Source organism: Herpailurus yagouaroundi, unplaced genomic scaffold, assembly GCF_014898765.1.
Source record: "Herpailurus yagouaroundi ecotype Mexico unplaced genomic scaffold, PumYag 190, whole genome shotgun sequence".
NCBI lineage: Eukaryota > Metazoa > Chordata > Mammalia > Carnivora > Felidae > Herpailurus > Herpailurus yagouaroundi.
Window position 1 is genome coordinate 31,075,239 of NW_024412421.1, and position 26,842 is coordinate 31,102,080.

The 26,842-nt window shown below is 50.1% G+C and overlaps 1 protein-coding gene across 1 annotated transcript in view; it reads right to left on the reverse strand.

Annotated features, from left to right (window-relative positions):
* The window catches only part of LOC121009972 (polycystin-1-like protein 2), a 96,694-nt gene that overhangs the window by 15,602 nt on the left and 54,250 nt on the right, over positions 1–26,842 (reverse strand). Inside the window, exons 24-36 of the mRNA XM_040443414.1 lie at positions 25,009–25,239; positions 22,139–22,240; positions 19,842–20,020; positions 18,041–18,187; positions 15,136–15,335; positions 14,268–14,485; positions 13,310–13,531; positions 9,727–10,127; positions 8,181–8,385; positions 6,846–6,942; positions 3,768–3,905; positions 2,085–2,270; positions 845–1,172 (exon numbers count right to left, since the gene is read on the reverse strand). Of these exons, the coding sequence (XP_040299348.1) occupies positions 845–1,172; positions 2,085–2,270; positions 3,768–3,905; positions 6,846–6,942; positions 8,181–8,385; positions 9,727–10,127; positions 13,310–13,531; positions 14,268–14,485; positions 15,136–15,335; positions 18,041–18,187; positions 19,842–20,020; positions 22,139–22,240; positions 25,009–25,239 (2,654 nt within the window). The remainder of the gene's footprint in view (positions 1–844; positions 1,173–2,084; positions 2,271–3,767; positions 3,906–6,845; positions 6,943–8,180; positions 8,386–9,726; positions 10,128–13,309; positions 13,532–14,267; positions 14,486–15,135; positions 15,336–18,040; positions 18,188–19,841; positions 20,021–22,138; positions 22,241–25,008; positions 25,240–26,842) is intronic.

Genomic DNA, 26,842 nt, shown 5'->3' on the forward strand with positions numbered 1-26,842 from the left:
GGTGTGCAGAAGAAAGAGTATCAGTTGTTCCAAGTGGCAGGAAAACACCTTTTGTGCCAAAAGAAACTATCCCTGACCTGTCCTTAATCCCAGGGGTCCCCTGCCAGTGGTTCTCCTTGGGGATTTGTTACCAGTGTTCCTTGGTTTTGTAAGAATACAGGGAGGAGACTGAGGTTCACGTGGATTCACTAACTTGCCTGGGTCTGCAAAGTTAACAGGAAACTGTGCCAGGGTTTAACACCTCTGACGCTCGAACTCTCGAGTGTGCCAGGAGAGGTGGTCTGCATGTGCCCTGCGTGTCCTTGCACCACCATGTTGGGTGTTCCAGGAATGCAGGGTCCTCTGTGGGCTTTACCCAAGCCATTTCTCGAGGCTGTGTTTATAGTGAGCAACCTCAGGAGACGAAGGTGAGATGGCATCCTTCGGACAAAGAGCAGGCTTGCTTCTGCTACCGTAAAAACAGTGAATGCTCCCAACTCTGTGTTATTCTCTGGTCCTGTAATTCACTGTGCATAGCAGAATTCTGGGTAAGGTGAAGAGCCTTAATCGCTTCCCATCTGCCTGGTGGTGGATGGCTTTGTGTGGTTGGTGGAATTCCCCATCCCTACACTGGCTCCAGCCGAGGCCACCGGACTCAGCCCACGAGCCTGAGGGTGCTGGAGAGGGACCTCCCCTCCACCTGGGAGACTGCAGTGTCCAGGGGCCTGGAAATCCCACCTGCATACTTCAGAGACCCCCAGTCTCGCCCCATAGCAGCGTGAATGGACTTGGCTACACCCCCCAATCAGACCTGGACTCTAGCACCTGGCTTTCCTTGGCCACATGTGAATCAAGTGAGTCTTACCTCGATGTGCTTCTGCGATCGGTCCCCAGGGGGGCCACGTAACCGCCTCCCCGGTACATGCTTAGTTTGCCCCAGAAGGGATACCCTCGGCGCTGGCTCTGGCTCTCGTACTGCCAAGCCCGGGAGAGGCCGCTGCTGTTGTTGAGGACGGAGGCATTCCAGCCTTCCCCATAGTCTGACAGGTCTTCAACATCCAAGGAGTAGGGTGCGCGGCACCCATGACGAGAAGCCTGCAGCTGTGGGGCACGAGAGCAAGAGCTTTCCCGGACCCTCACTTGGCGGATCTGGGCACTGCCAAGCAGCCTGGAGTTGCCATCAGTGACAAAGCCTGGAGATGAAAATCCAGTAGGTCAGTGTGGCCATCAAAATCATTTTCGCGCATTCCAAGTTCCCCGGCCTGGACGCTAACATGAACTTCAGTGTAGCCGTCGTGAAATAGTCAAGAGTAGTTCATGGCCAACCATAGGACACATTCACCACCATCTCCCTACTTACGCATCATCCAGTTCCCACATAACTTCTCTTGAGGAATGGTACGGCCCCCATCCAGTCATCACCTTGGAGACCCTTTGTGCCCTTTCCCTCAATGCGCACATCCCAATCGTCAACAAGGCCCGTCAACTCTCCCTCTTCAGTGTTGTCTGCAGCCATGCCCCTCTCTCCGTCACCCTAGCCCCTCACTCCTGCATCAGCCCCATCATTTCTCCCTAGCATCCTAACTACTCTCCGCTTCAACTTCCACATGATTCCAGAATGATCCTTCTTAAACACAGAGTTGGTTGTTATTCTCTCGTGGAGAAACTGTCAGTGGCTTCCTGTTTGCTTAGGCATAAACTGTGGACTTCTGAGGCCCTTCATGATCTTGCCCCTGTTTCTGTCTCCTGCTTTGCTTCTCACTGGTCCTCAACTCCTAGCCTACACCCAGTGCCTTATAATTCCAGGAATGTGCTGTGGCGTTTCAGGCTTGCCTTTTCTCATGTTACCCCTTCTGCCTGGGTTCTGCCTCCATGTAGCCAATTCGTGCTTGGTTGTCTCTCGTTCAGGAAGTCCTCCACTCTGCACCCAGGGAGCTTTAGGGCTCCTGTCTTGTGCACACACAGCCCTCTGAGGGTCACTCCTTCAAAGCATATCGTCCCGTGGTTATCGGTTGTCTGTAATGCTGATGGTGACAGTGACCCATGCCTGTTCTTAGGAATATGCACAAGGGGGCTGACACACGTCCTGGGAGAGGGGAGAGTACCTGGGTAGTGACTGTACAGGTTGCTCACGAGGGTGGTGTTGGCCCATGTGAAGAACTCCTGGAAGCCCAGCACGGCCGAAAAGCCTTGGGTGAAGCTGTGCTCGAGGTGTCTGTTGAAGTGGTAGGTGCTAGGGTCCCTCTGCCCGTAGGCGACCAGCAGCAGCATCCACAGGAAACCCAGATATGCTGGGAAGGGAGGCATAGCCCTGGTCACACAGGGGCCCCAGTCCCAAGCCCAAGGCAGGAAATAGAATGGCGCATAGCAAGGCCTTGTAGACCAGCTACTCGCCAGCCCCCCACCTCCCCCCAGTGACAGTGGAACCAATCCTTAGACAGCAGAAAGGAGTAAAGTCCACAGACCAGAAGCCTCCTGCCTGGGTTCCAATCCTGGCTGTGCCACTTCCTATCCATGTGACTTTCACAAGTGACTTACCCCTCTGCCTTAATCTCCTTGTCTGTGAAATGGGGACAATTCTATTCACAGGGTTGTGATGAGGGAGTCAATAAATTAATATTTATAAACCACTTAAAAATAGTGCCTGCACAGAATTCATGCTCCATAAATGTTTCTTAAAAAGAGTCTTTTAAAAATGGGCCTCTGCCATGTTGCAATGCTGAGGACAGAGCAATGAAAATGACCGTTGTGTTCCCTGCCCTCAGGGAGGTTACCTGTAGACAGGTGAGTGTGATGTAAGGGCCCTTTAGGTACAAAGATTTCGTTTAGGATGCCACATATCAAAATCTTAGGGGGATGCAGAGCCTTACTGATCCAGAATCTCTGGGTCCAGAGCCTAGGAATATACATTCCAGCAGCCCCTGCCTGGGATGAATTGGAACTCCGCCTGTACCCCTGTGCTCTCTGTATTCCGTACATGCTGCTACTTCTATGCAAGCTTCCCTGCTCTCCGTTTGTCTGGCCGTAATGTGCTCAGCCAGTGGGAAGGCAGGCTGGGAGTGCTGCAGGGTCAGTGTCCTCCCTGGAAGCAACCCTCACCAGTGACCTGCGAGTGACAACTTGGGGCCGTGTACTACATACTCCCACAGAGGTCCCAAGCAGGACTGAGCTCCAGTTCCCACATGGAACCCACTCGTCACCACATCTTCTGTTGCCCGCCTTCTCTCTTCTGTACTTTCCTTTTCTCTGCCAGTGGTTCCCAGGATCACCTCCCCAACCAACTGCTTGTACCCAAATCTGCTTATGGGAGAACCCAGACTAAGATATACAGAAGCTCCTGGTCAACAGGAGCTTGGGGAGCTTTTCTGAAGACACCCAATCTTTGGGCTGAGAATAAAAGAATAAGGAATTAGCCAGAAGGAAAGGTAGGGAGGAGGGGAGGCACATTCCAGGCAGGTTAGATTAGCCTGTGCCAAGGCCTGGGGTCGGCAGAGGGCAAGGAGTCCCAGGAGCTGTAGAACACGGTGTGACAGAGCTCAGGGCACACGGGCCAAGAGAGGTGACCCGGGGTGGGCAGAGCCACAGTGGGGAGCTCAGATTTTACCCTAAGGTTCATGTGAGGCCACCAAAGGACTTTCAGCATGGGGGAGAAGCTGGGGCGAGTTGATATTTAGGAAAACAGGCCCAGAGGCAGTGTGGGTCTGTCAAAGATTGCACCGTTGGCTGTTCAAGTCTTTGCTGACAACCAGCGAGTGGGGAGACTGCTTGTGGGTGACCTTGCTGCCTACCCAAGATTTCTCTGATGAAGGCAAATGCCTTCTGTTCCTTGAGGTGTGTAGTTTTCATCTTCTCGATGTCAGTGGCCAAAGGTGGCTGGTAGATGTCCTTTCTGCTGCACCTTCGTGCTCGAAACAAGGCAGAGGGGTCTGTGAAAGCAAGGACACAAGGACTGTCCCCCAGGGGGCGGTGGAGCTGCCCTCTGCTTTTGCAGCCAGGAGCCATTTCCCAACACTGCCCTCCACGCCTCCGCCCCTCCATCCCCACACCCAGAATTCTGCCCCTTCTCCTTCCACGGAGAATTCTCCTCGTACTGAAAGCACAACGCTCCACCCCGCCCCCCGCCGTGCTCTTGGACTCTGAGATAGATCCCAGTGCTCTGAAATTTTGATGGATGGAAGAAGGAGGGTAACTAATATTTCCAAGTCCTGTCATGTCTAATTCTAAGGATCTTCTTTTTCCAAGCCACTTTACTAAGCTATAATTTTCGTAAACATTCCCATTGGAAGTCTACAATTCAGTGATTTTAGTAGATTTATAGAGTTGTGCAACCATCACCACAACCTCATTGTACAACATTTTAATCAACCCAGAAGGTTCCCTCATATCCCCATGAAGTCAGTCCCCACTCCCACCCTCAGCCCCATTAATTTGCTTTCTGTCTCTATAGATTTTGTTCCTGGATATTTCATATAAATGGAATCATGCAGTGCATTGTTTCTGGTGTCTGGTTTCTTTCACTTAGCATAATGGATTGGAGTCCATCCATGTTGTTGTGTAATTAGTATTTAGTTCCTTTTTTTGGTGTGGATATACTTCTGTATGTTTTTATCCACTCATGTCTAGATTGTTCTTAGTTTTGCCTATTATGAATAATGCTGCTATGAATGTTTGTGTCCAGGTGTTGGTATGGACATATATTTTCATTTCTCTTGGGTAGATTCCTAGGAATGGCCATTTGGCTGTTTCAAATGAACCCGCTGTGGACATGTAGCTACAAGTTCCTGCATGAAAATAAGTCTTCATGTCTCTGGGATAAATGCCCAAGAATGTAATCACTGGGGCATATGGTAAGACCGTTTTTAGATTTGAAAGGAACTGCCAAACTCTTTTCCAGAGTGACTGTACCATTTTACATTCCCAGAAGCACTGTGTGAATGGTCCAGTTTCTCTGCATCCTTTTCAGCATTTGCTATTATCGCCATTTTTCACTTGAGCTATCCTGATAGGGGTGTATTGTCCCCACTGTCTTTTGAATCTATGCCTTTCTTTCCACCCCCACTACCAGTACCTATAATCTCTTGTCTGGACCTTTCCAGTAGTCTTTTGTTCATTTGACCCAATACTTCTGGTCTCCTAAAAGCAGTTATAGTAATGTTTCTCAAACCACAAGATAGATCATGCCTCTCGTATTTAGCCCTCCAAAACCCCAGCATTGATCCAGGTGCTACAAGGCCCTGCTCCCCACCCACCTCTCTGCCCTCATTTTGTTTTTTCCTCCCTCCCTTCTTCGTTCCTTTCTCAGAGAGAGTGCGCGCAAGAGAGTGTGCGGGGCAGAGGAAGAAAGAGAATCTCAAGCAGGCTCCATGCTTGGCACAGAGCCAATTAGAGGCTCGATCTCACAACTGTGAGATCATAACCTGAGCCGAAGTCGTAGGCTTAACCGACTGAGCCACCCAGGTGTCCCTGCCCTCATTTTGAACCATTCTCCCCCTAATTCCCTATGCTTTGGCTACACTGTCAGTCGTCCTACAAAATGACAAGCCCTGTCCCACCTCAGGGCCTTTGCACGTGCCCAATGTGCAGTCCCTCCCTGCACCAGGCTCCAGGAACCAATGGAGGCACCACCTTAGCAGAGAGGCCTGCACTCTCCCGTTCTCTCTGTAAGTTCTCACATTGCACACTTGCATGTGTGCTTGTGTTGTTTACTTGTTTAATGCGTCTCCCCCAGTGGGCTGTGCTTTCCAAGGGCAAGCTGCTCCATCCAGTGCTGTGTTGCTTGGGGTGGGAGCAGGGATTGGCTTCAAGTTGTCAAGAGGAAACCTTTTCAGGGTCATGAAGCTGCTCCAAATCTGAATTGAGATGATGGTTGCACAGCTCTATACATTTACTAAAATCAGTGAATTACACACTTACAGTGAGTGGATTTTATGTAAATCATGTTCCTGTGCCATCGAACAGCCTGGCACACAGCAAGTACTCCCTGAGTAGCTGCCACAGGAATGACTAAATGAATATTTAATTGTTCTGGAAGCTGGTGTCTCCTTGGACAAAAATTACTCTTTTATCTTGGGGAGAAGATTTTAATGGACCTTTTGGATCTGCAGAGCCAAAACCAAGAGAAAAACAAATGCAAACCCTACCCCAGAGTGGAAGGATACTGTAGGAGGTAGCCCCGCTGTATAAAGTCTGTACAAGAATGTAGGTATGTCTTTGGTTGATTTGTTTCTGTTTTCTTTTCCCTGAAAGTCAGAGTCTCTGCGTGGGACTATTAGAGTGTTGATCCTGTTCTATTTGCTTGTTTTGTGTGATGGTCTTGTTGTAGGCATTCTCTGGAGTGTGGGTTGGGAAGTGAGGTATCAGGTTGCAGGGAAAGGTGCTGCTCCGTGGCCCTCCTCCCACAAGGGTCAGCATGGCTCTGTTCCAATAAAGCTTTGTTTACCAAAACAAGCAGTGGGCTCCATTTGTGCCCTGGGCTGTAGCTTGCAGACCCTTGACCTGGAACTCTTTGCAGCCCAGCTGCAAGCATGTTCTGTTTTGGTTTTCATTCTAAAGGCCAGGGGCCTGGGCCTTGGGGGAGAAAGCTGCTTTCTTGGGATTACACAGAGAAGATGGCCATGCAGAGCACGGCCCCCAAGGGGCCTCTTTTGGCCAAGGGGTCCTGCTTGGGCACAAGAGAGAGGGCTGGGGTAGAGAAGAAACAAGGTTGCCCTGGAGACAGGGAAGGAGTCATTTGTTTTTTGGATGGGTCAGGGGTACTTCCCCAATGAGGGATGAAGGAATGTTGGAGCAAGAAGGTCAGCGGCTGGGCCCTGTAGGGCTCAGCCTCATCAGTTTTCAGGTCCCTGCCTCTACCTGTGCACCATTACCTGGGCCAGACGGATGTCCTGGGAGGGAGACCACGGGCTCGTCCTCATCCTCCACTTTCTTTAAAACCAACGCGAAGAAGGCAGCAAAGCCCAGCACCTGGGAAACACCCATTGTGAATCCCAGGCCCGAGCTGGCACCTATCAACTCCTGATCTGGGAGGAGTCAGGATCGGGGTCAAATCTGTAGAAACCTTGCTCTGGGGAAGTCAAGTGGGAACCAGCCCATCCTGTGCCAGGAGGGGGCGCGGCTATGAGGCGAGAGGATCGGGGCGGCGCGGAGGGGGGTGGCAGCACCTGGCCACCAAGCAGGCAGAGATAGTGAATCTTGGGCTTTCCGTACTTTTCAGACCAAAGCCTTTCCGCCTGCGCCCTCCTGCTGCCAGAGCTCTCTCTTATCTCTCCTACTACCTCAAGTACTGAGTTACATCTTCCTCCTCCCTCCACCCCTCCCTCCTTCCTCCTGCATTGATTCACCGGCACATGCAGGGGAGGGGCAGAGAGAGGGAGAGAGAAAGGGAATGTCAGCACAGAGCCCCACTCGGGGCGCGAACCCACGAACCGTGAGATACTGACCTGAGCCAAAATCAGGAGTCAGACACTTAATGGACTAGGCCACCCCAGGGGGCCCTATATCTTCTGATAAAGGCTATTTGGGGCAGAACTGGGGACTAACTGGTAAAATGAGGATGAGGGATTGGGCAAGTCTTGTAAGTATAAAGAATCACTGTAAATGTCCCCTCCTTTTGCAGGTGCCCCACCTCCCCCGACACACACAGCATTCCTCCTCCCTGACTCTGTCCAGCGGGAGCTGTGGCTCCAAGCTCCAGGCCGGGGCTCAGTATTCCTCCAACTCTGGTAGTAACTTTACATTTCAGAAATAGGAGTGCATCTTCCAATTGATGCACACATTTAATGACTTGGTATTTTTCTTTTCTGAAGGTAAAGTTCTTGTAAATTGCTAGCCTGTCTCACAGTTAAAAGGATCTTAGAATTGAGGAAATACGGTTTTATTCATATTTTACACGTGTGCCCCAGGGCAGGATTTTGTGACCTTACCTTCCTAACCTTGGGTTCTCATAAAACGGAGGCAAGGACCCTCCTGAGGGTGACTGTGACGGGGACGTACCACATCTTGGTAAGCCTCTAGGCCTGGCCTAGAGTCTCAGTCCCAGAGCCTCTGTCCCCAAACTCGGATTGTCTCTGCAGTTAATGTCATCATTACCAACCAGGTGCTGTGTAAGCTTGTAATGAATAGATAAAGGGATGATAGAAGCGTAAGGACAGGTCAGCTGGCAGGAGGGAAAGTGTGGGCACAGGGGACCAGGACAGCCTGACCTTCAGAGGCTGGGTGACAAACACACTCTCCACGAAGGAGACGGCCACGGAGATGAGCCATTTGAGGGAGCTGGCCCGCCCGTAGTGCAGGCCGTAGAGCATGGTGAAGAAGGCCGCCACGCCGCTGGTGGCCGCCACCAGGAGCCAGCCCCCCAGGACACACCACCAGGGCAGGCCGCGAGGAGGCTTGCTCGCCATCGGAGAGCTGAAAAGGAGCGGGGTATGATCAGGGTGGCGCACCTACCAGGCTCAGGTTCACACGCCACTTCACCCACCAGCTGCATGACTGTGGCTGAGCTCCTTGACCTCTCAGACCTCAGTTTTCTCCTCTGTATCTTGTACCCGCCTCAAAGGGCTTCATTCTACATTCCTTCCGGTTTACATACTTTTATTCTACTGAGGTCACGTTTGTTCGGTGCTTTACACAGATTTGCTCCCATTACTCACGGGAAGCCTAGATGGCTGGTACTATATAATTTTTTAAACTTTTCTTTAATGTTTATTTATCTTAGAGAGACAGGGGGGGACAGAGGATCCAAAGCAGGCTCCGTGCCTTCATTGCAGAGCCTGACATGGGGCTCCATCCCATGAGCCATGAGATCATGACCTAAGCTGAAGTCTGACGCTTAACCAACTGAGCCACCCAGGTGCCCCGCATGTTTTTTTATTATGAAAATTTCTCATCCTACAAAAATCAGCACTACAAACCCTGAACAATTAGTTTCAACAGCCAAGGGATGGCTGTTAGACTCATTTCATCTACCTTCTCTTTCTCTCTCTCTCCTCTCCTCTCTGTCTCTGTCTCTGTCTCTGTCTCTCTCTCTCTCTCTGGGATATTTAAAAATAAATTCCAGACCTAATATAAAAGCATCCCTAATTACTTCAGAATATTTCTCAAAAATGGTCATTTTCTTACTGAATGACAGTAACAAATTTTCACACCTATCAAAATTACCAATTCCTTAATGTTGTCTAATAACCTGTCTGTATTCACATTTCACTGATTATCTTTAAAAATGTATTTTAAAAATATTTTATCTTTGAGAGAGAGTGTGTGCACACGTGAGCAGGACAGGGGCAGAGAGAAAGGGAGAGAAAATCCCAAGCAGGATCTGCACTTCCAGCAAAGAGCACAATGGGAGGCTTGATCCCACGAACATGAGAGTTGGACGCTTAACTGACTGAGCCATCCAAGCACCCCTAAAAATGTATTTAAGTTTGACTTAGGAGATAGGAATTATCATTCCCATTTTACAGATGAGAAAACCGAAGCGCAGAGAAGTTGAGGGACTTGTCCAAGGGTGCACAGTTAGGAAACTGCCCACATGAATATGGCTATACACTGTGAGGTGCTCTGCCAAGGGCTGAAAACTGCCTTTTGGCAAACTGCCCTGTTCAAAGCCTTCCTCCCTGAATTTGTGCAGGAATCCTGAATCCCTTCTGCTGCGAAGATCTGGGTGAACATCCTTCCAAGGTTTCCTGGGCTGCCTTCTCTCTGCAGGCCCCTCCTCTGGTGCCCACTCAGCACCTGGGGGGAGTGGATTACCTGGTGTGTGCCTGGGGTGGGGTGCCCAGCCGGCCCGCAAGGAGGCCCTTCAGGGTCTGCAGCTGGCTGAGGGCCCGGGCGTGGCTCTGGCACTGGGAGAGGCCGCAGGGCCCCACCAGCTGAAGCTCTTGCTCCATATGCTCCAGCTGAAGGTAGAGACACCGCCTGTAGGCATTGTCCTTCCGAGGGTCACTTGGGCGTGGCACCTGTTCTGGAGGACAAGGGAGAGAAAGCGCCTCAGCTGGTGCCGAAGGACAGAGCGGACAGCCTGGCAAAATGACAGCAGTGTTAGTGACGGCTTTCTTGTGTCGAGCGCTTGCTGTGTGCCATGCCGTGAGAGACCTGGGCTCAGAAAGATGGGGAGAGGTACCAGGCTCCCATGGCCAGTTAGCACGCATAGGCTGCTCTTAACCTTTTAGCAAGGGCGCTCTCAAAGCTTCCTTCCACATGGGCAGAAGAGAACAGAATAAATGCCCATCACTTGCTGCCACAAGAGCCAACCTTGGGCTAATCTTGTTCTGTCTCTGCCCCGCCCTTCAACGTCCCCCACTTTTTTCTTCTTCTGGAATACTTTAGAGCAAATCCTAGACATGGTGGTATCTCATCAGCAAATATTTTGATATATACAAGATTTGCCTCCTGCCAAGATCTGCCTGGTGTCGGTCTTAGCCTTTTGTTTTCAACTTTTTTTTTTTTTTTAATCATGTAAAAGGTCTAGCCTACAAAAGCAGAGAGTGTGAGGACATGACCCTGTACACACCCACGGCTCAGGATTACCAACTCGTGGCCACTCATGCTTCACCTGCACCCAGCCCGCCCTCTCTCCACAGGGATGATTTTGAAGCAAATTCCAAGGCCCAGGTCATGTCCCTAAATATCTCAGTATGCTTCTCCATGTGCTTCTACGATGTGGTATAATGCTACAGTGTGCTTCTAAAAATAAAACCACGGTGTCATTGTCAGCCTTTGAAACGAGTGATGATAATCCCTTAATAGCACAAAATAGCCAGTCACTGGCCAAATTCCCTTGATAATCTCATGAATGTTTTCCCACAGTTGGCTTGTTCACATTTCGGCTTCCTAAAAAGTTAAACAAACAAAAAACCCATAAAGATGTTTTTTGTTTTAAATGACTCATTGCAAGAAAGAAACAACGTTGACATTTCCACTGTTGTCCATGTATTTAAGGGACGCATGGCCTCTTCCAGCGGAACCAGGTCTGGGTCTCTGACCCTGAGCTGGAAGGCGGGCACCCAGGGGCACCTCCTCCTGGGACAGTAAAGAGCGCAGGTCGACTGGACCAGCGTTTGTCTTTGCAAGGGGTACGTGAAGCCAGATATGGGAGGTGACAGGAGAGAGCACCCATGCCCCGTGGCTCCCCGGCAGTCACCAGTGAGAAGTGAGCGGGAAGGTAACCCGCCGTGTGAAGAAAGGTGCAGCAGGGCTCGGGCTAGATGCAGGGGAAGGTCTGGGGCAATGTCGACTCTGTCTCCCTGACTCAGGCCTCCTCCCTCACCCTCCTTCCTGGGTCTGCCTAGCCGAGGCCACAGCTATGGGTTCTGACATCAACAGCCTTCAGGTTGCAAGCCCTCAGGCAGTGCTTCTGGAAGATACCATCACTCCCTATCGATCATAACACCACTGAAGACCTGCTTTGTATCAGGCTGAGCACGTGTCTTGTGACCTCATTCAGTCCTTGAAATGAGCCAAGAGGCTGGATGGATCAATCCTCCCGTTTCATAGGGGAGGAAGCCAAGTCGCAGGTTGAGCACCTCGCCCACAGTTGCACAATTGCTGGTGCGGCTGTGAGAGCCCCGGGACCTGGCTGGCTCCAGAGTCCACGTTCTGAGGCCTCTGCTAGGAAGACCAAGCCCCAGACTCAAGGCCAGACGTCCGGTGCAGGCATCAGCGGAGCTCCTGCAGGGCCGGCCTTCATAGGCAGCCCAAGCCCAGCTCTCTGGAGCATGGGGGTCAAGGTGGAGCTGACCGTGGGGTCAGCGTGGGCCTGGCCATGAGGGCCGTAAGTGTTAACAGTGAGGAGTTGGGATCTTGTCTTGAGGGCACTGACTCTCCACACTCGAAGTGTGCTCGAAAGTTGCCTAAGTGACTGGTTAAAATGCAGATTTTGGCCTCAGCCAGAAGCTAATTCACTATATCAGTGGTGGGACCAAGAGTTTATGAATTCAAATTCCCCATTCTGTAGACTCCGTGTCTGTATTCTAAACAAGATTTACACAGTGATCGGCCTTGTGTGTTAAAAATGGCAGCATTCTTAGCCCACACTATCCAGTATGATGGCCCCTGGCCCCATCAATTAAATTAAAATTAATTAAAATTACCATTAAAAAATTCAGTTCCTTAGTCACACTAGCCACACTTCAAGTGCTCAGGAGCTAAATGGGGCCAGTGGCTGTCATACCGGATGGCACTGATACAGAGCATTTCCAGCACTGTGAGAAGTTCTATTGGACAGCCTGTTCCGAACACTGGCAACATCGATGTGGGTGGAAGATGAACAGAAAAGGGGCAAGTGGGGAGTCAGAGAGAGTAGTCCAAACCAGAATAATGTGCCATATATAGAACTCAATAAAAATGAAATGATGTTACTAAATTTTAGCGGAATACTGTTTCAAAAAGCTCTGAGTTTGAGACCTGCTGTTTTTCTGCCAGAGAATTAACCCAGTATTAAAAGGGTGTTAAAGACACACAAGTACCAAACGGAGATTTGCTCCCAGAAGGGTTGGAAGAGAATGGAGGAGTGACTTCTCACCCCGCCACTCCGTGTTCTTTACTGTCTTTCTACTGCCCTGTCCACCATCTTGTGCCCTGCCCCTTACATTTGGAAATGGGTCTGGTTTGACTTTGCACCCCCCGGCACTTCACAGAAAGGAAACTGAGGCAAGGAGAATTGAAGTAACCTGCCCCACATCCCACAGCCCGTTAATCGCAGAGCCAATACCCAGAGTTGTCAGGATGGCCAATGCTCCCCTTAACACATAGGCCAATGCTACCCTTTCTGCTTTGTGCATTCCATCATGACCTGCTGTGCTGATGTCATCCCACTCACGTTCGTTGTGTGCTTTCTATGTGTTGCATGGGGCCAGGCACGAGACAGATGGAGACAGGACAGGGACAGGCTCCCACCTCACAGAGCTCACGCTCCAGCAAGGTTGCTGTAGATTTTAAATAGCTCTTCACACAAGTCACAATGTGGCAGCAGGCACTGTCAGAGCGACGCAAGAGAAGCTTAGGGGCTAAAGGGTATGTGTCTGGAGGCCCCGTTGTGGCACTGGGGGTGGGGCTGCTCCCCTGAGGAAGGAGTGCTTAAACCAAGACTAAGGCCTGATTGGGAATTAGCTAAGAGAGGAGAAAACACATTCTAGATGAAAGGCCTTTAGTGGGAAGGCAGCGTGGCGTTGTGAAGAAAGGGGTTGCCTGTGTACAGAGAGGGAGGTGACAGCAGGTGGTTGCAGGGGAGGTCAGTGGAAGACACTGCATAGGACTTCTCGACTCCCTAGTGATCCGGATGCAGCCCAAATCCTGTCTCCACCCGGTCCCCTTTCCCAGATCAGAAACATCAGGACTTACCTTCCGCTTGTACAGACCCAAGAGTGCGTGTTAAAGAGTCCTCTCTCTGCTTGGCTTCCTCCCAGGACTCCTGCCCTACCATGTTCTGCACACAGATGACATCTTCCACCAAGGCCAACAGTTGGTTGATGTCCATCAAGGTCACTGACTCCCAGCCAGAGGCAGGTGCTGGCACCTTCAGAGCTTTAAACAGGGAGCTGACGAGTCTCCACATATCCTGCAAGTGAGCCCAGGTTGGGTAAGGGGAACGTGAGCTATAGGTGATGGGGCAGTATAGTGGTGAAGAGAATTCACCCCAGGGCTTGGCAGTCTGGCTTTGAATCCCAGCTCTGCCCACTGAGATGTGACGTTGGACCACCCTGAGCTTCCATTTTGTCACCTGTAGAGTCCCTCTTCTAGGATTTGAACTGATACATTCCAGGCTGTATTTCTCAAAGTGTGGCATGTAGTAGGTGCTCAGTAAATGTTTATTGGTCCATGAATGCAGAAGGAGTCCCTTCCATGGGTTTCTATGATAAAGGTGTAATATTTTGTACACACAGGGTTCCCAGAAATTGTAGGTGCATACATGTAGGTGTTTTTGTGTATGTATGTGTGCACGTGTGTGTACATATACATGTGTGCAAGTGTATGTATATGTTTGTTTATGTCTTTGTATATGTATATGCACACGTGTACATGTCTGTAGGTGTGTGCGTGTATGCATGTGCACCTGCGTGATGCCTATACATGTGTATGCACGCACACGTGGTGTACATGTGTGTGCACGTGTGCACATGTAAACATGCATGCACATGTGTATGTGCACGTGCACACATGTGTGTGTAGGTGATGAATCTTGGTGACTGATGCTGTCAGACAACGTGGGGTCGCCAGGCCTCAGGCCTCAGTTCTCCCTCCGCCATTTCTGCCCAGGCTAGAACACCCCTCGACCGCCAAGGTTGAAGACATGCCTTGGTCACCACTTCAAGTGTCAGAAGGCCATCCTCCATGGACTGCAGTGAGGGGGCCAGGCTGGGGGAGCCCCTGTCCCATTTCCCAGCATTCTGCTCCTTAGTGACCCGAGGACGAGTGTTTCGAAAGATCTGAACGATCAGGAGGTTGATGGGGAACATGAGGAGAGAGCTCTCCAGTCCAATCATCACTTCCTGCCAAGTGAATTCAATTTTACCTAGGACAGAGGAGGGAAGGGGTCAGTGGGAGACTCTCCACCACCACTTCCAGAAGGTGGCCGTGCAGTAAGGACTCACATTGCCCACAGAGACGTCTGGCCCTAGAGTGGCTCCTGGGAGGTGACCTCTAAGCTCTTGGGTTGTTCTGCCTGGTAGGTACACCTTTGTTTACCTGGGGTCTTGGGCCACACTCCGTAGTCTGTGTTAACAGTGATTAGTGGTGAGGGCCTTGGCCACACGGCATCACCTCAGCCTCTGGAGGGGCCGGAGGCTAAGGTCAGCCATGTGGGGGTCAGCTATGTCTGTGTGAGCAAGCCCCAATAAAACTCTGGATACCAGGGCTCAGGGGAGTGTCCCTGGTTGGCAGTATTCCATGTGTGTTGTCACACATCATTGTCAGGAGGAGTGAGCATGGTCACGGATCGCCTGTGGGAGAAGACAACTGGAAGCTGTGTACCTGCTCTCCCCCTGCCCCAGCCCCACACACCTCTTTCCTTTCCTGATTTTGACCCGTATCCTTCCTCTGTAATGAGTGTAACGGTGTTTCTGATGTCTGGGAGTACTTGTTGAATTATTGAATCAGAGGGTGGTCGTGGGACCTCGGGAATGGTGTGGCACTATCCCTGACCGTCATGACAGTGCGAGTTACCCAAGTCCATCTTTTGCTCAGCTGGGTCCTTGGGAACACCCCAGAACATGATGCTGGTCAGCATGGTGCAGAGGAGCATGGAGAAGCAGCAGGACACCCTCTGGACGCGGGTAAAGTTGCTCCGAGCTGAGCAGCCGAAGACAGAATACCAGATGTGTCCATCCTGGAAGCCTGTGGAGGTCTTCATGAGAAACAGGTGGCTGTGAAGAGGCAGGGAGAGAGGGACAGGGATTGGAGAAGGCTGGTCTCTTCGGAGCAGTCCTGGGATGCGAGGGAAGGGCTTGTTTCCAAGATTTATCCTCTACTGTCTCTAGTGTGGGAGACATACAGCCCCTTGGCATCATTCAGAGTTAATGGTGGGGGCTCTGCACAGAGTGAGTTGCAATCCTAGATGGCCCTGCTGCTCATCGTGTGTCCTCAGGCAAGTTACTTTACTCTTTCCACATCAGTTTACTAGTCTGTAAAATGGGGATAATAACATAATCTGCCTAATGGGACTGTTGAAAGGTTTGTGATCATTTTTGTCAAGCATTTGGTAAAGTAGCTGGCATGTATGTGAGTGTTCATCAGTGTTAGCAAGTTATTTTTGTTATAATTTTTTTAATGTTTATTTATTTTTGAGAGAGAGGGGCAGAGAGAGAGAGAGAGAGAGAGAGAGAGAGAGAGAGAATCGGAAGCAGGATCCAGGCTCTGAGCTATCAGCACAGAGCTCGATGCCGGGCTCAAACCCACAAACCGTGAGATCATGACCTGAGCTGAAGTCAGATGCTTATCCAACTGAGCCACCCAGGTGCCCCTAGCAATTATTTTTGTTATAATTTTCATACAGTAGTTAGCTATACTATTAGGTTTGTTATAATTAGTGCATTGGAGGATACTGGTTAACAATTCCAGGCTCTAGGTTCAGGCTCAGTTTGAGAGAATAAAAATTGCAAGACAGGGTTTCTGGAAATGGCACCATATTCTCCTTAAGAATCTGTGTTATTTCCCTGTGAGCAGAATGTAGTCTAATCAGGGGCCCTGCTTCTCCTGAGTGTGCAGAACTGATGCTCCCAGCTGGCGCCCATTCTGGTGGCCAGTGCCAGCACCCCTCAGAGTTGTACTTTGACTGTCATTCTGTACTGTGTGAGTGGCCTGGACACAGAGTAAAGGTGCATAAAGAGATAGGTCAGCTGCCAGCAACAGTGATTTTCCACGTGGTTGTTCTGCCCATCGTTCTATTGACAACTCACCAAATATTTGGTGAGCCTCGTGCTGTGTGCCCCATGCTCTGCTGGGCACCAGGATTCATGGGGAAGTGACACAGTCCTGCCTCCAGACGCCCCTTGGTCTCATTTCCAGGCATCGCACGTTTGATGATCTGCTCCTGTGACCGAGCACTTACTCCGAGCGCTCGCTGTGCTAAGTTTGCTCCCCACATCATTTCACAGGACGCGCACGGGTCCCCGTGGGGTAGGCACACCAAACAACTCCTTTTTCAGATGTGGAAGCTGAGACCTGGAGAGGTGCAGTGACTCTTCCAAGGTCGTGCAGCAAGTCAGTAGCAGCATGTGGAACTGTGCAGTGTGCCCACATCTGTGTTACACTTCTCCTGGGGTCCAAGTCTCTCGGACTCAGACTTTTTCCCTTTGCAGGCTGGGCTGTTCAGAGTGGCAGCTAGGAGGGAAAGTCACCTTTCAGTAAATGCACTGGAAACAGACTTTGTTTTTGAACCTAACTCAGAAGGCATTTAAAGTAGAGGTCACAGGGCGCCTGGGTGGCTCAGTCAGTTAAGTGTCTGACTCTTGACTTCAGCTAAGGTCATGATCCCAGGGTTGTGGGATCGAGCCCTGCATCAGGCTCTGCAGTGAACATAGAGCCCAGTTAAGATTCATTCCCCGCCCCCCACTCATGCGCTCACTTATTCCCTCTCTCTCTCCCTCTCTCTCTCAAAAATAAAACAAAAATAAAGTAGAGGTGACAAATTCACATACCTAAAGGGACCTAGGTAGACACAAACAAGTGAAGTAAATGAGTGAAGTGGGTTGGGAGTAAGATAATAGGGAGTGGGTGGGGATTGTGGCAAAACAGAGTGTACATGGCCTTGTATAAGAGGAAAGCTGGTCCCCAGCTCTAGCAGATTGGTGTCATGCAGGAACATACTTGCCGCATTTTCATACTTGCCGGGTTTTTGTGGAGTCTCTTGATTTTCTAATATTGGTTAGGAACAGACTGAGTGTCCATCAATAGGAGGATGGCTGAATTAGTTGTGGGACATCCAGTCTGTGGATTATCATGCAGCCAATAAGGAAGAGTTTGACCCAACCACACTGTCTTGGGAGGATGTTCATGGTGTACCATCAAAGAAAAAGGGTGACATAGTAGGAGTAGTTCCATTTTAAAAGATATGAAATAAACGGTCTGTGGTGTTGTATGTGTGCACACGAGTGTGTGTGTGTGTGTGTGTGTGTGTGTGTGTGTGTGTGCATTTGTATTTGCATTGATGTGTTTGGGCAGATGTGGAAAGAAGGAAGTAAAGCTAATGGAGACACATGCTGAAACACCCGTGTGGAAAAAACAGCATGAAGAAGGAGCCCCAGATGGCCAGACATGGCATTGCCTTTCAAAATCAGGCTGTTCAGTCACATAAAACATACTATTGTACGACACATGTAAAGAAGTACGGATAACCGTTGCAACCGTTTTCACCATGTCAAAGATCATTCTGTGTCAGAGGGTCCATGTCCCTCCAGGGCCCCTCAGTCCCAACAAGAAAAACTGATTGGTCATTAACGTCACACATTTGAAGCTATGCAGTCCCGATAGCTGAAACATGCTTTTGTTTTGCTTCACCTGGATTGCAGTGCACCTTCCCTAAAGATGAAAGAATAAGGCGAAGAGCGTTTGCTTGAAAAGAAAAAAGTACCTGAATTGTTTCCTGTCGTGCTCTGTGGCCACCGGAAATTCTTTGTCGAGGACACAGTCTCCGACATCAATGGACAGCCACGAGTTGCAGAGGAAATACCACTTCCGGTTCATTGCCAGGTCATGCACCAGCACCCGGCTCACGTACCTGCAGAAGGGACCCGCGCTTTTGAGGACAAGGTTGGGAGGTGAGGCTTCTTTGGATACCACGAAGGTAACACCTTTGCAAACCTGAGCCCAAGAACAAGAGCTCCTGAAAAGAGAAACCGTATTTTCCTTCATTTTCCTTGGTGCCTTGACCAAAATGCCCCGATCAGCGGGTGAATTTGGCCTCACGTGGGGAGCTCACGGAGATGCTGCTGCAAGAGGGTACCTTCTGAAACTATTTACCCTAGTGCAGGGCAGCAGGCCCAGGGCCAGCATCCAGATGCAAGTGAGGAAAGCCACGTTGTCTAAATTGTGTGCATTCAGGGAGGTGCAGACTCGGGCGCACAAAACCTCGTCTTCCTGTCGGCTTCCACCCAGAGAACGAGCCGTCTATTTTGGACTCAGGACTTCATGGGTATCAATCATCAAACCTGAGTTAGGTCTTTGAGGCCCGCGTAAGGAATGAGATCATCTCGCCTCTGCTGGGATGGGAGATGCCGGAGCGGCCATTTCCCCTGTTGCCTTATGGCCAGTAAGAATAGTGATAGTATCAATAGCCACTCTCTGCTGAGCATTTACTGCGTAATGTGGGCTATGCTCGGAGGCTCTGGACACGCGTCTTCTCACTTCCAGGAGGACAGCCCTGTCAGGCATGCAAGAGCCTCCTCTGTTGAGGTCACACAGCCTCCGGAGGAGGCCAACATCCAGTGACTGATGGGTGCAGCGCCTGGGTGTGGTCAAGACCTGGGCATCTCAGCCCGACTCGGAACACTCCAGAGCTCCCCGTGGGGGTCAGCCACACTGTTGTGCTGCATCAGAGCTCTGCCCCCTCTGCTCCTCCTGCTTCCTTCTCTCCCTGCCCAGGGGCTGGTCCCAGGCACCCTGCATATTCAACTCTATCTCCGAGTCCAATGTACAGCCCTTGAAGTAGTATTGTGTAATCCCTTAGGTAAATTAAAGACAGCAATGTAAGTGCTGTGTTTTTCTAAAGTTGCAAGCCTCTGATGGGGGGTCAGACCGGAAATGACTCATCTAGGTGACTAGTTTTGGCCTCACACAGAAGGGGCAGATTCTTGGCTCTGAGCTTGCCAGCTGTGTGACCTTGGGCAAGTCACTTACCTTCCCTGGGCTTGGATTTTCCCACCTGCAAAACAAGGATGAGGGTACTTGTCCCTGAATGAGAGTACTTGGTCATTGTTGAGGAGCCAGTGGAAAAAAGGCACAGAAACAGGAAGGCTTAGTCTAGTGCTTAGCAGGGGCGGCTGTTCCTGCCTCTTCCACTAAACAATCAGCCCAGTGTCTCCTTAGTCCCCTCTTATTGGGCAAGGTTTGTCTTCACAGCGGGTACCTATCCCCATTTTACAGATGGGGAGCTGGGGGCTCAATGACAGGTTGATGTTTCAGTGTGCCAAGGGTGGAGCTAACACTGGACGCCAGGGTTGCAACTTCCAGTCCTTGTAGCTACTGATCCCATCTGTGTGGCTCATGGATGGGTGGGCCTCTCCCGCCCTCACTGTCCTTATCGGTGAAGTAGGGATCCATTCTATGTGTTCGCGGAGGCTTGTGTGGATCAGCCAGGTGGCACGTGCACAGCCCTGGGCTGGCACTTAGGGGGTTCTCGTGGTGTGCTGGGCCCCCCCCCCCCCGTGACTTACCAGGATGGATGGTCCCCTGAGTTGTCATGCCACAGCCGCAGACTCCTCAGCTCCCCCAGGGGGAACAGGGTGGAGAGTAAGAAGACATCCACTCCTCCTCGCTCAAAAACTGGGATGTCAGGATCTGACAGGTGGTGGGGTTCACTCTCTCCATCCAGGCCATATAGGGTGACAGTCACCTGAAATCCAGAGACTAGGAGAGGCCAACTCCCCCTGGTAACCAGGCCCTGCTGGCCGTGTTTCCTTGGAAGTGTCCAAAAACCAGTGAAAACCAACATAGCACGGCCCCTTCATTCTCTCTTCTCCCATCTTGGGCCTACTGAATTATTTTTCAGGTGTATGAAGATTTGGGGTCACACTATCTGCATTTATGTATTCAGCGTGAGTTATAAAACACTTCCTGGTAACTTTTTAAAACTTCCCATGTACTTATTTGTAAGGGCTTTAGGGTAGGGACTGATTTCTCCCCCTAACAGTCGTATTCCCAGTGTCTCCCAGAGTACCTGGCCCTGAGATGTGAATGCATGAGTGCCCATTGTCTTGAAAATGCATATTCCTAGGCACCCCCTCCAGACCACTCAACTGAAAATCCTGGGGCCAGGGCCCAGGAATCTGTTTTTCTGCAGCTGTCCAGGTGATACTGATGGCTGATTTCCTGAGCAGAAACAGCCACCATACTGCCATCTGTGTTCTGCCCACGTCTGTCAGCCTCACCACTGCAGCGTCCCTGCACCCACGTCCAACTGTCAGCAGCTGTCTCTTTCCTGGGGTTTCTTGGGCCGTTTGAACAGAGACTGAAGTGCCAGAGAATTAACGGCGATACATGCTGTTCTCCACCAGTGACTGATGGGATTCGTGGGTAAGTGACCCAGTTCCCCCAGCCATCAGTGGGGTGACTTTGAGGCCCATGTTGCTTACTATTTTGCCAAGTTCCATAGTGGGTTTAGGCTCCAGCTGCCCAGAGAGGTAACGGATTTGATAATGCACCCCTTATCAGTTCTTTCTCTTCCCTGTCAGCTTCCCAGTCCCCTACTGGGGTGTCCTAGGGTCCCCCACTCAAGGCAACTACTTATGCTTCCACAGCAGGGTTCATCCACTATAGACATCCTGGGCTGGATGATTCCTTGCTCTGGGGGCTTTCCTGTGCATTGTAGGATGTTTAACAGCATCCCTGGCCTCTACTAACTATCCAAACTAAGACAATATCAAACGGACATGTGGCCCAACTCTCCAGAAAGAGAAATGGCCTGTGGATCGTAGGTGTTCACGTCTTTCCTATAAGGTAGTCTCTTTAGTGTCAAACAGAAATAAGGTAAATGTTTCATTCGATGGATGAAATTAATTCCTATGTTTATTCAGTGAACAGTTACCAAGCTCTTACTCTTTGTTAGCCACCTGGTTGAGGACCTAAGACACAGCAATAAATAAAAATAAAACAGATGCATACATAAATGAAAATAAGATTTAAAAAGTAACAGACAAATGCCCCACTGTAATGAAGCTCGATATCATTTTTGAAAAAACAATGGAGCTTCCTCTGAGATACTAGACACAGTGCCAGTGGTTCTCAAAGTGTGTTCCATTGAGCCCTCAGTTTGAGTCAAGGAACCTTGGAGGCTGCTGTCAAGATAGCGTATCGAGATGAGGAACATCGCACAGGCCAGACTTAACTCAGGATGCCGAAGCATTGCAGGGACAACCTGCTGTATGCTCCACAGCCAAGTGTTCACGAACCTCAGAGAATTGATAAGTAAGTGAAATAATTTCTTTACTACCTCTCGTCAGCCTGCTCCAGGACAGATGGCTCAGCCTGACCTTTTAGCTAGATGCCAGCTAATCAGTTTACCCCCCAAAATCTAAGACTCCTTGTTTTCAAATGGGAGGCACTGTTCCTTTCTTTCCTTTCTCCCTTCTCTCTGAAGAATTTTGTTTTCTCTCTACCCGTTGATAGCAGTTTGCTGACTCTTCTTATATGAGCAAATTTGCATGCAGGTTACTAACTGTCTGAGTTACTCTTTGATAGGGATAAGGGAGATGACCAGTGTCATAGTGCTAGGCCCCATCTCTCCCTTAACAAGTTCCTACTTTATCTTTTTACATATTGGGGCTTGGGGTGATGTTTTGTTTGCCAAAAAGATTCTTTCCTGTAAAAAAATGAGAAGAGAAAAAAAAAATCCTACAATACCGTATTCACTATGCTAACGTGACTCAACAGTGGGCCAGCAAGGGCTTTGCTGGGAGGGACACACTGATCAACCGGGGTGGGGGGGGGGGAGGAGTCTTGCATGGACAGATACCTTCGAGGAAGTGGCTGCCCCTCTCCGGTTTCCAGTGTAGACTGTCACCAGGTAGTGGTACTGGGCAAAGGGATCGTTGTCCTCCAGCACTGTGACCTTCACCTGGACAGAAGGATGACGTTAGGAGGGCCCTGTTCAGTGGGTTCATGCATACACAGCAGCCAAGAGCAAGCTGGGCATTCATGACAAAGGAAGAGAGCAAAATTGTGTATGTTATTTATTCATTCCATTGGGTGAGAACAAGTAAAATAAAAGACTTTTAAAATAAAATAGTACAAAATGCATTTCATATTAAATAGGACTCAAAGTAGTCAAACTGGAAATGAACTTGGTATTAAGGTGAGAACGTTCAGTGTTTGATCTGGTGAATGATACCAACTCTTGTTTATCTAGAATTTCTAACATTGGTAACCAGATTGGGACTCTAAGGGAATTTAAAAGGAAGGAAGGCTAAGGTGGTTTAGCAGCAAAACAAAACAAAGCTAGACTAGAGGTTGCAGTGGGCTCTGTGGTGAGCCGTCCAGATCTCCCAGCAGTGGACGGTTGTCTGCTCCAGTTGTCTGGGATGTGACAGCCACCTCTGCTGAGGTCATATGCCCTCCTGGGGAGGCTGACGTGCGATGGCAGATTGATGTGGTATCTGGGCATGCTCAAGACCTGGGCATCTCGACCCAACCCAGGGCATCTCTGGAGCTCCCAGCCCAGCTTCCCTTTCTCTCTCTCTCTCTCTCCCTTCCTTCCTTCCTTCCTTCCTTCCTTCCTTCCTTCCTTCCTTCCTTTTTACTTTTATTGTTTTAATTTACATCCAAATTAGTTAGCATATAGTGCAACAATGATTTCAGGAGTAGATTCCTTAAGCCCCTTCCCCATTTAGCCCATCCCCCCTCCCACCACCCCTCCAGCAACCCTCTGTTTGTTCTCCATACTTAAGAGTCTATTCTGTTTTGTCCCCCTCCCTGTTTTTATGTTATTTTTGCTTCCCTTCCCTTGTGTTCATCTGTTCTGTGTCTTCAAGTCCTCATGAGTGAAGTCCTATGGTATTTGTCTTTCTCTGACTCATTTCGCTTAGCATCATACCCTCCAGTTCCATCCACGTAGTTGCAAATGGCAAGATTTCCTTCTTTTTCATTGCCGAGTGATACTCCATTGTCCTTACACACCGCATCTTCTTTGTCCATTCATCCTTCGGTGGACACTTGGGCTCTTTCCGTACTTGGGCTGTTGTGGACAGTGCTGCTTCTCTTTCTGCTCGTCCTGCCTCCTTCCCTCCCTTTCCAGGGCTGAGCGCAGGCACTCCTTGTGAAACACCCTGCACACTCAGCTCCGCTGCAGAGTCTTTTTCTTGGGAACCAAGCGACAGGGGAGGCGCTTAAAGTACTAATGTTGAATCCCTCGTGTGAATCGAAGACAGCAGTATAAATGTTGTAACTATGAGCTTATTAAGCTTTGTGCCACCTTCACATCCTGAGAGGCGTTGCTGTGTGTGGGGAGGGCGGGAAATGGAGAATATTTCAGAACTTTGTGACAGTGCATCCTTGCAAGTATTTATGTGCTCACTCAGACACTCAGAATTTTACTGAAGGCTCCTTAAATGTCAGATATGGTGCACATATTAGAAAAGTAATCAGAACTTTGTTGTTGGCAATTTGTTTTTCTCGTTTCTATCCTCAGACCTGTTTTATGGTCAGGCAGATCTGGGTCTGAATTCTGGCTTCTTGGAGGTGACTTTGGACCAGTTAGTTGCCCTCCCTGATCTTTGGTCTTTTCCTCTGTAAGGTGATAGAGGCACCGTCCGGTTAAGGGTGGACTCAGAAGGCCCGGGTTGTCCATACCCTGCACATTTCAAAGAAAGACCTGGATCTTGGCCAGCTCTTGAAAGATAACCCCTGAGTGCTTGGAATCTCCTGCATGATGAGTGTCTTTTTTTTTTTTTTTAAACGTTTATTTATTATTGAGAGATGGAGAGACACAGAGCATGAGCAGGGGAGGGGTAGAGAGAGGGGGAGGCACAGAATCCGAAGCAGGCTCCAGGCTCTGAGCTGTCAGCACAGAGCCTGATGCGGGGCTCGAACTCACGAGCTGTGAGATCATGACCGGAGCCACAGTCGATCGCTAAACCGACTGAGCCACCCAGGCGCCCCAAGTGATGAGTGGCTTTGAATACCTTGGTCCACACCAGGTAGTCTCTGCTAACAGTCTGATTTATGATGAGGGCTTTGGGCCATGCTGTATCAGTCTGACCTCTGGGTGGTGGTGGTGATGATAGGTGATTTGTTGGAGACTGAGTGACTGACCTCAGTTACTCAGTGGGCACTCCATACGTCTGTGGCTGACCCCCCATTAAACCCTGGACCCCAGGGCTCAGGTGAGCTTCGTATGAACTGTCACACGCCATTGCTAGAGAATGCCGTCTGTCCGTACAGCTCTCCTGGGGGAGTAGTCAGAAGCTCTTGCCGGATCTCTCCTGGACTCTTCCCTTTTCTGATTTTCATCTGCATCCTTCATTGCAATAAACCATAATCATGAGTATCATAGCTTTTCTGAACTCTGAGAGTCTTCCCAGCAAATCGCTGAACTTGAGGTTGGTCTTGGGGCCTCTCAATCTTCTTCTTAGAGGTGAAGTGAGCATTAAATGGGATAATCACTGGCATTTAGTAAATCCTCAATAAATGGTCAGTAGAATAATCCTCCTGACAATTTGATGAGAATGGACATTTTATATATAATGAGGCTGAGAAGCCAGCTTGCCTGGGATGACCTGGCTTTGCTGCTGGCCCTTTGGCTCCCCACCTGAGCTCCATCTCCTGAAGTTCGTGCAAGGGAACACCCCCTGCTCCTTCCTCCCATTCCTGCAGACCATGCAACCTCACCTTGGCCTGATCCTGAGCGTCCTTCCTCCTTGCCCAGATCACCACCAGCACGTAGGCCACGCAGAGGCAGCCCACGGTAGTCACAACCACGGGGTTATCTTCAAAGGTGGCAAAGAGCTCGGTGGTCTGGCGGACATCGATGGCATTGGGCATCACCAGGAACGTGCTTCCAAAGAAGGTGAGGTGGTTGCAGAGGCAGTGTGTCTGGGAGGGGGTGGTCCGTGGCCCCACCTGCAACCCCAAAGAGGCCCTGGTAGGAATGCCAGCACGTCTCTGGCTCACTAAAGCCCAAGGGAGGTGGAAAGTTCCCTGAGGAGGCCTGGGGAGACCAGCTCTAGGATTCTCTTGAGATTTTTTAGTTAGCTAAAAATCTTTAAATGTCAACAATATTATCTATAACAAGTATCTTTGTACCCGTCATTCTCAGTGGGCACCTGTGTATCTCATGACTCATCTTTGCCCTTTTAAAGAACTACTACGGGTGAAGGCGAAGTTCCCTGTATCCCCCACCTTCCATTAGCAGCCATTGTCACAACTTTGGTGCACATGATTCCATTACATTCTCCGCCCGATGCTCACTCATTGGACAGATATGCATTGAGTGCAAAATCTATGCCAGGCAATAGACTAGGTGCTGAGAGGCCATCCAGGGTAATCAGCTCATCTCAGGTTTCCAGGGACTTATCTGTTTCTAAAAATGAAAGTCCCAAGTCCTGGGACACACTAGGGTGGTCGGTCATCTCACACTGAAGATAAAAAACAAACACAAAAAAAAACAAAAAACTGATACTGGGGAATCATGTAAAGAAAAGGGAAGGGCAAATGTTTAAATCCTGAATTGGTGTCTTAGCACCAGGAATGAGCTCCCTAAATTTCACCCTCTTAGGTTTAGGCACCAGGGGCCCCTCGCCTGGGCTCATGCTTTGAGTGCATGCTGCTCTAGCTATCCTCAGGCAGCACCTGTCTGCACAAGACAGGGAGTCAGGGGGCCCCAGGGACGTGCCCACCACAGCACATAGCACTCACCGTGTCTAGGGAAAGGCTCTAGGTGACCCTGAGGATGAAGCCCTCCTTAAATTTTGCACCCTAGATGTCTACCCTAGTCCTGGCCCTGGGATTCCCCCTTCTAGACTATGGTTTGGGGACCTGGACCTGGAATCCCTTGCTTCTAGGGCCTGCACAGCCCTGTTCCTCAGGATCACTCTTCTCTGGTGGACTGGCCACCGGTGTGCCCACCCTTGGGCATGAGGGTGGCAGGATGTGGCTATGGGGGGCAAGGTGTATGGATGGAGCTTGGGTACATGATCCCCTGTGGTACAGGACCATAACATTGGGGCCAGGGGTGGGGGTGGAGACAGGAATGGACCAGGGCTGGGGACCCCCATCTGTGTTCTTAATTCACACCTTGCACTTAAGTCCTTTCCTAAATCCTTCTGTCAACTTTCAGTTACCCCCCCCCCCCCGCACCATTTGGTGGGCAGAGATTATGTTCAACCCCACAACGCAGTGCCACTTTTCACTTCAGGGTCTACCAGGAGGTGGTGAGGTGGGAGGGGTGGGGAGCAGGAAACCCTGGCATGCAGAAAGTTCTCGCGCAGCTCAGTGCATGAGGAAGGACCTGCTGCAGCCCAAACTGCCCCAGCAGGTAACTCTTGTCTCTTTTCCTTAACAAGCCACTCAGCAGAGGGGTCACATGGGCATGACACCAAGTGTTTATTGACAGATTTCACATGGCCCTTAGTTCCGTGTTTGCTTCATTGTTTTTCTCACTGTTTCCCAATCCTGGTCAGCGCTTGTCATGCAGCCGTGGGCCTTAGGGGAACGCCTGGGGCAC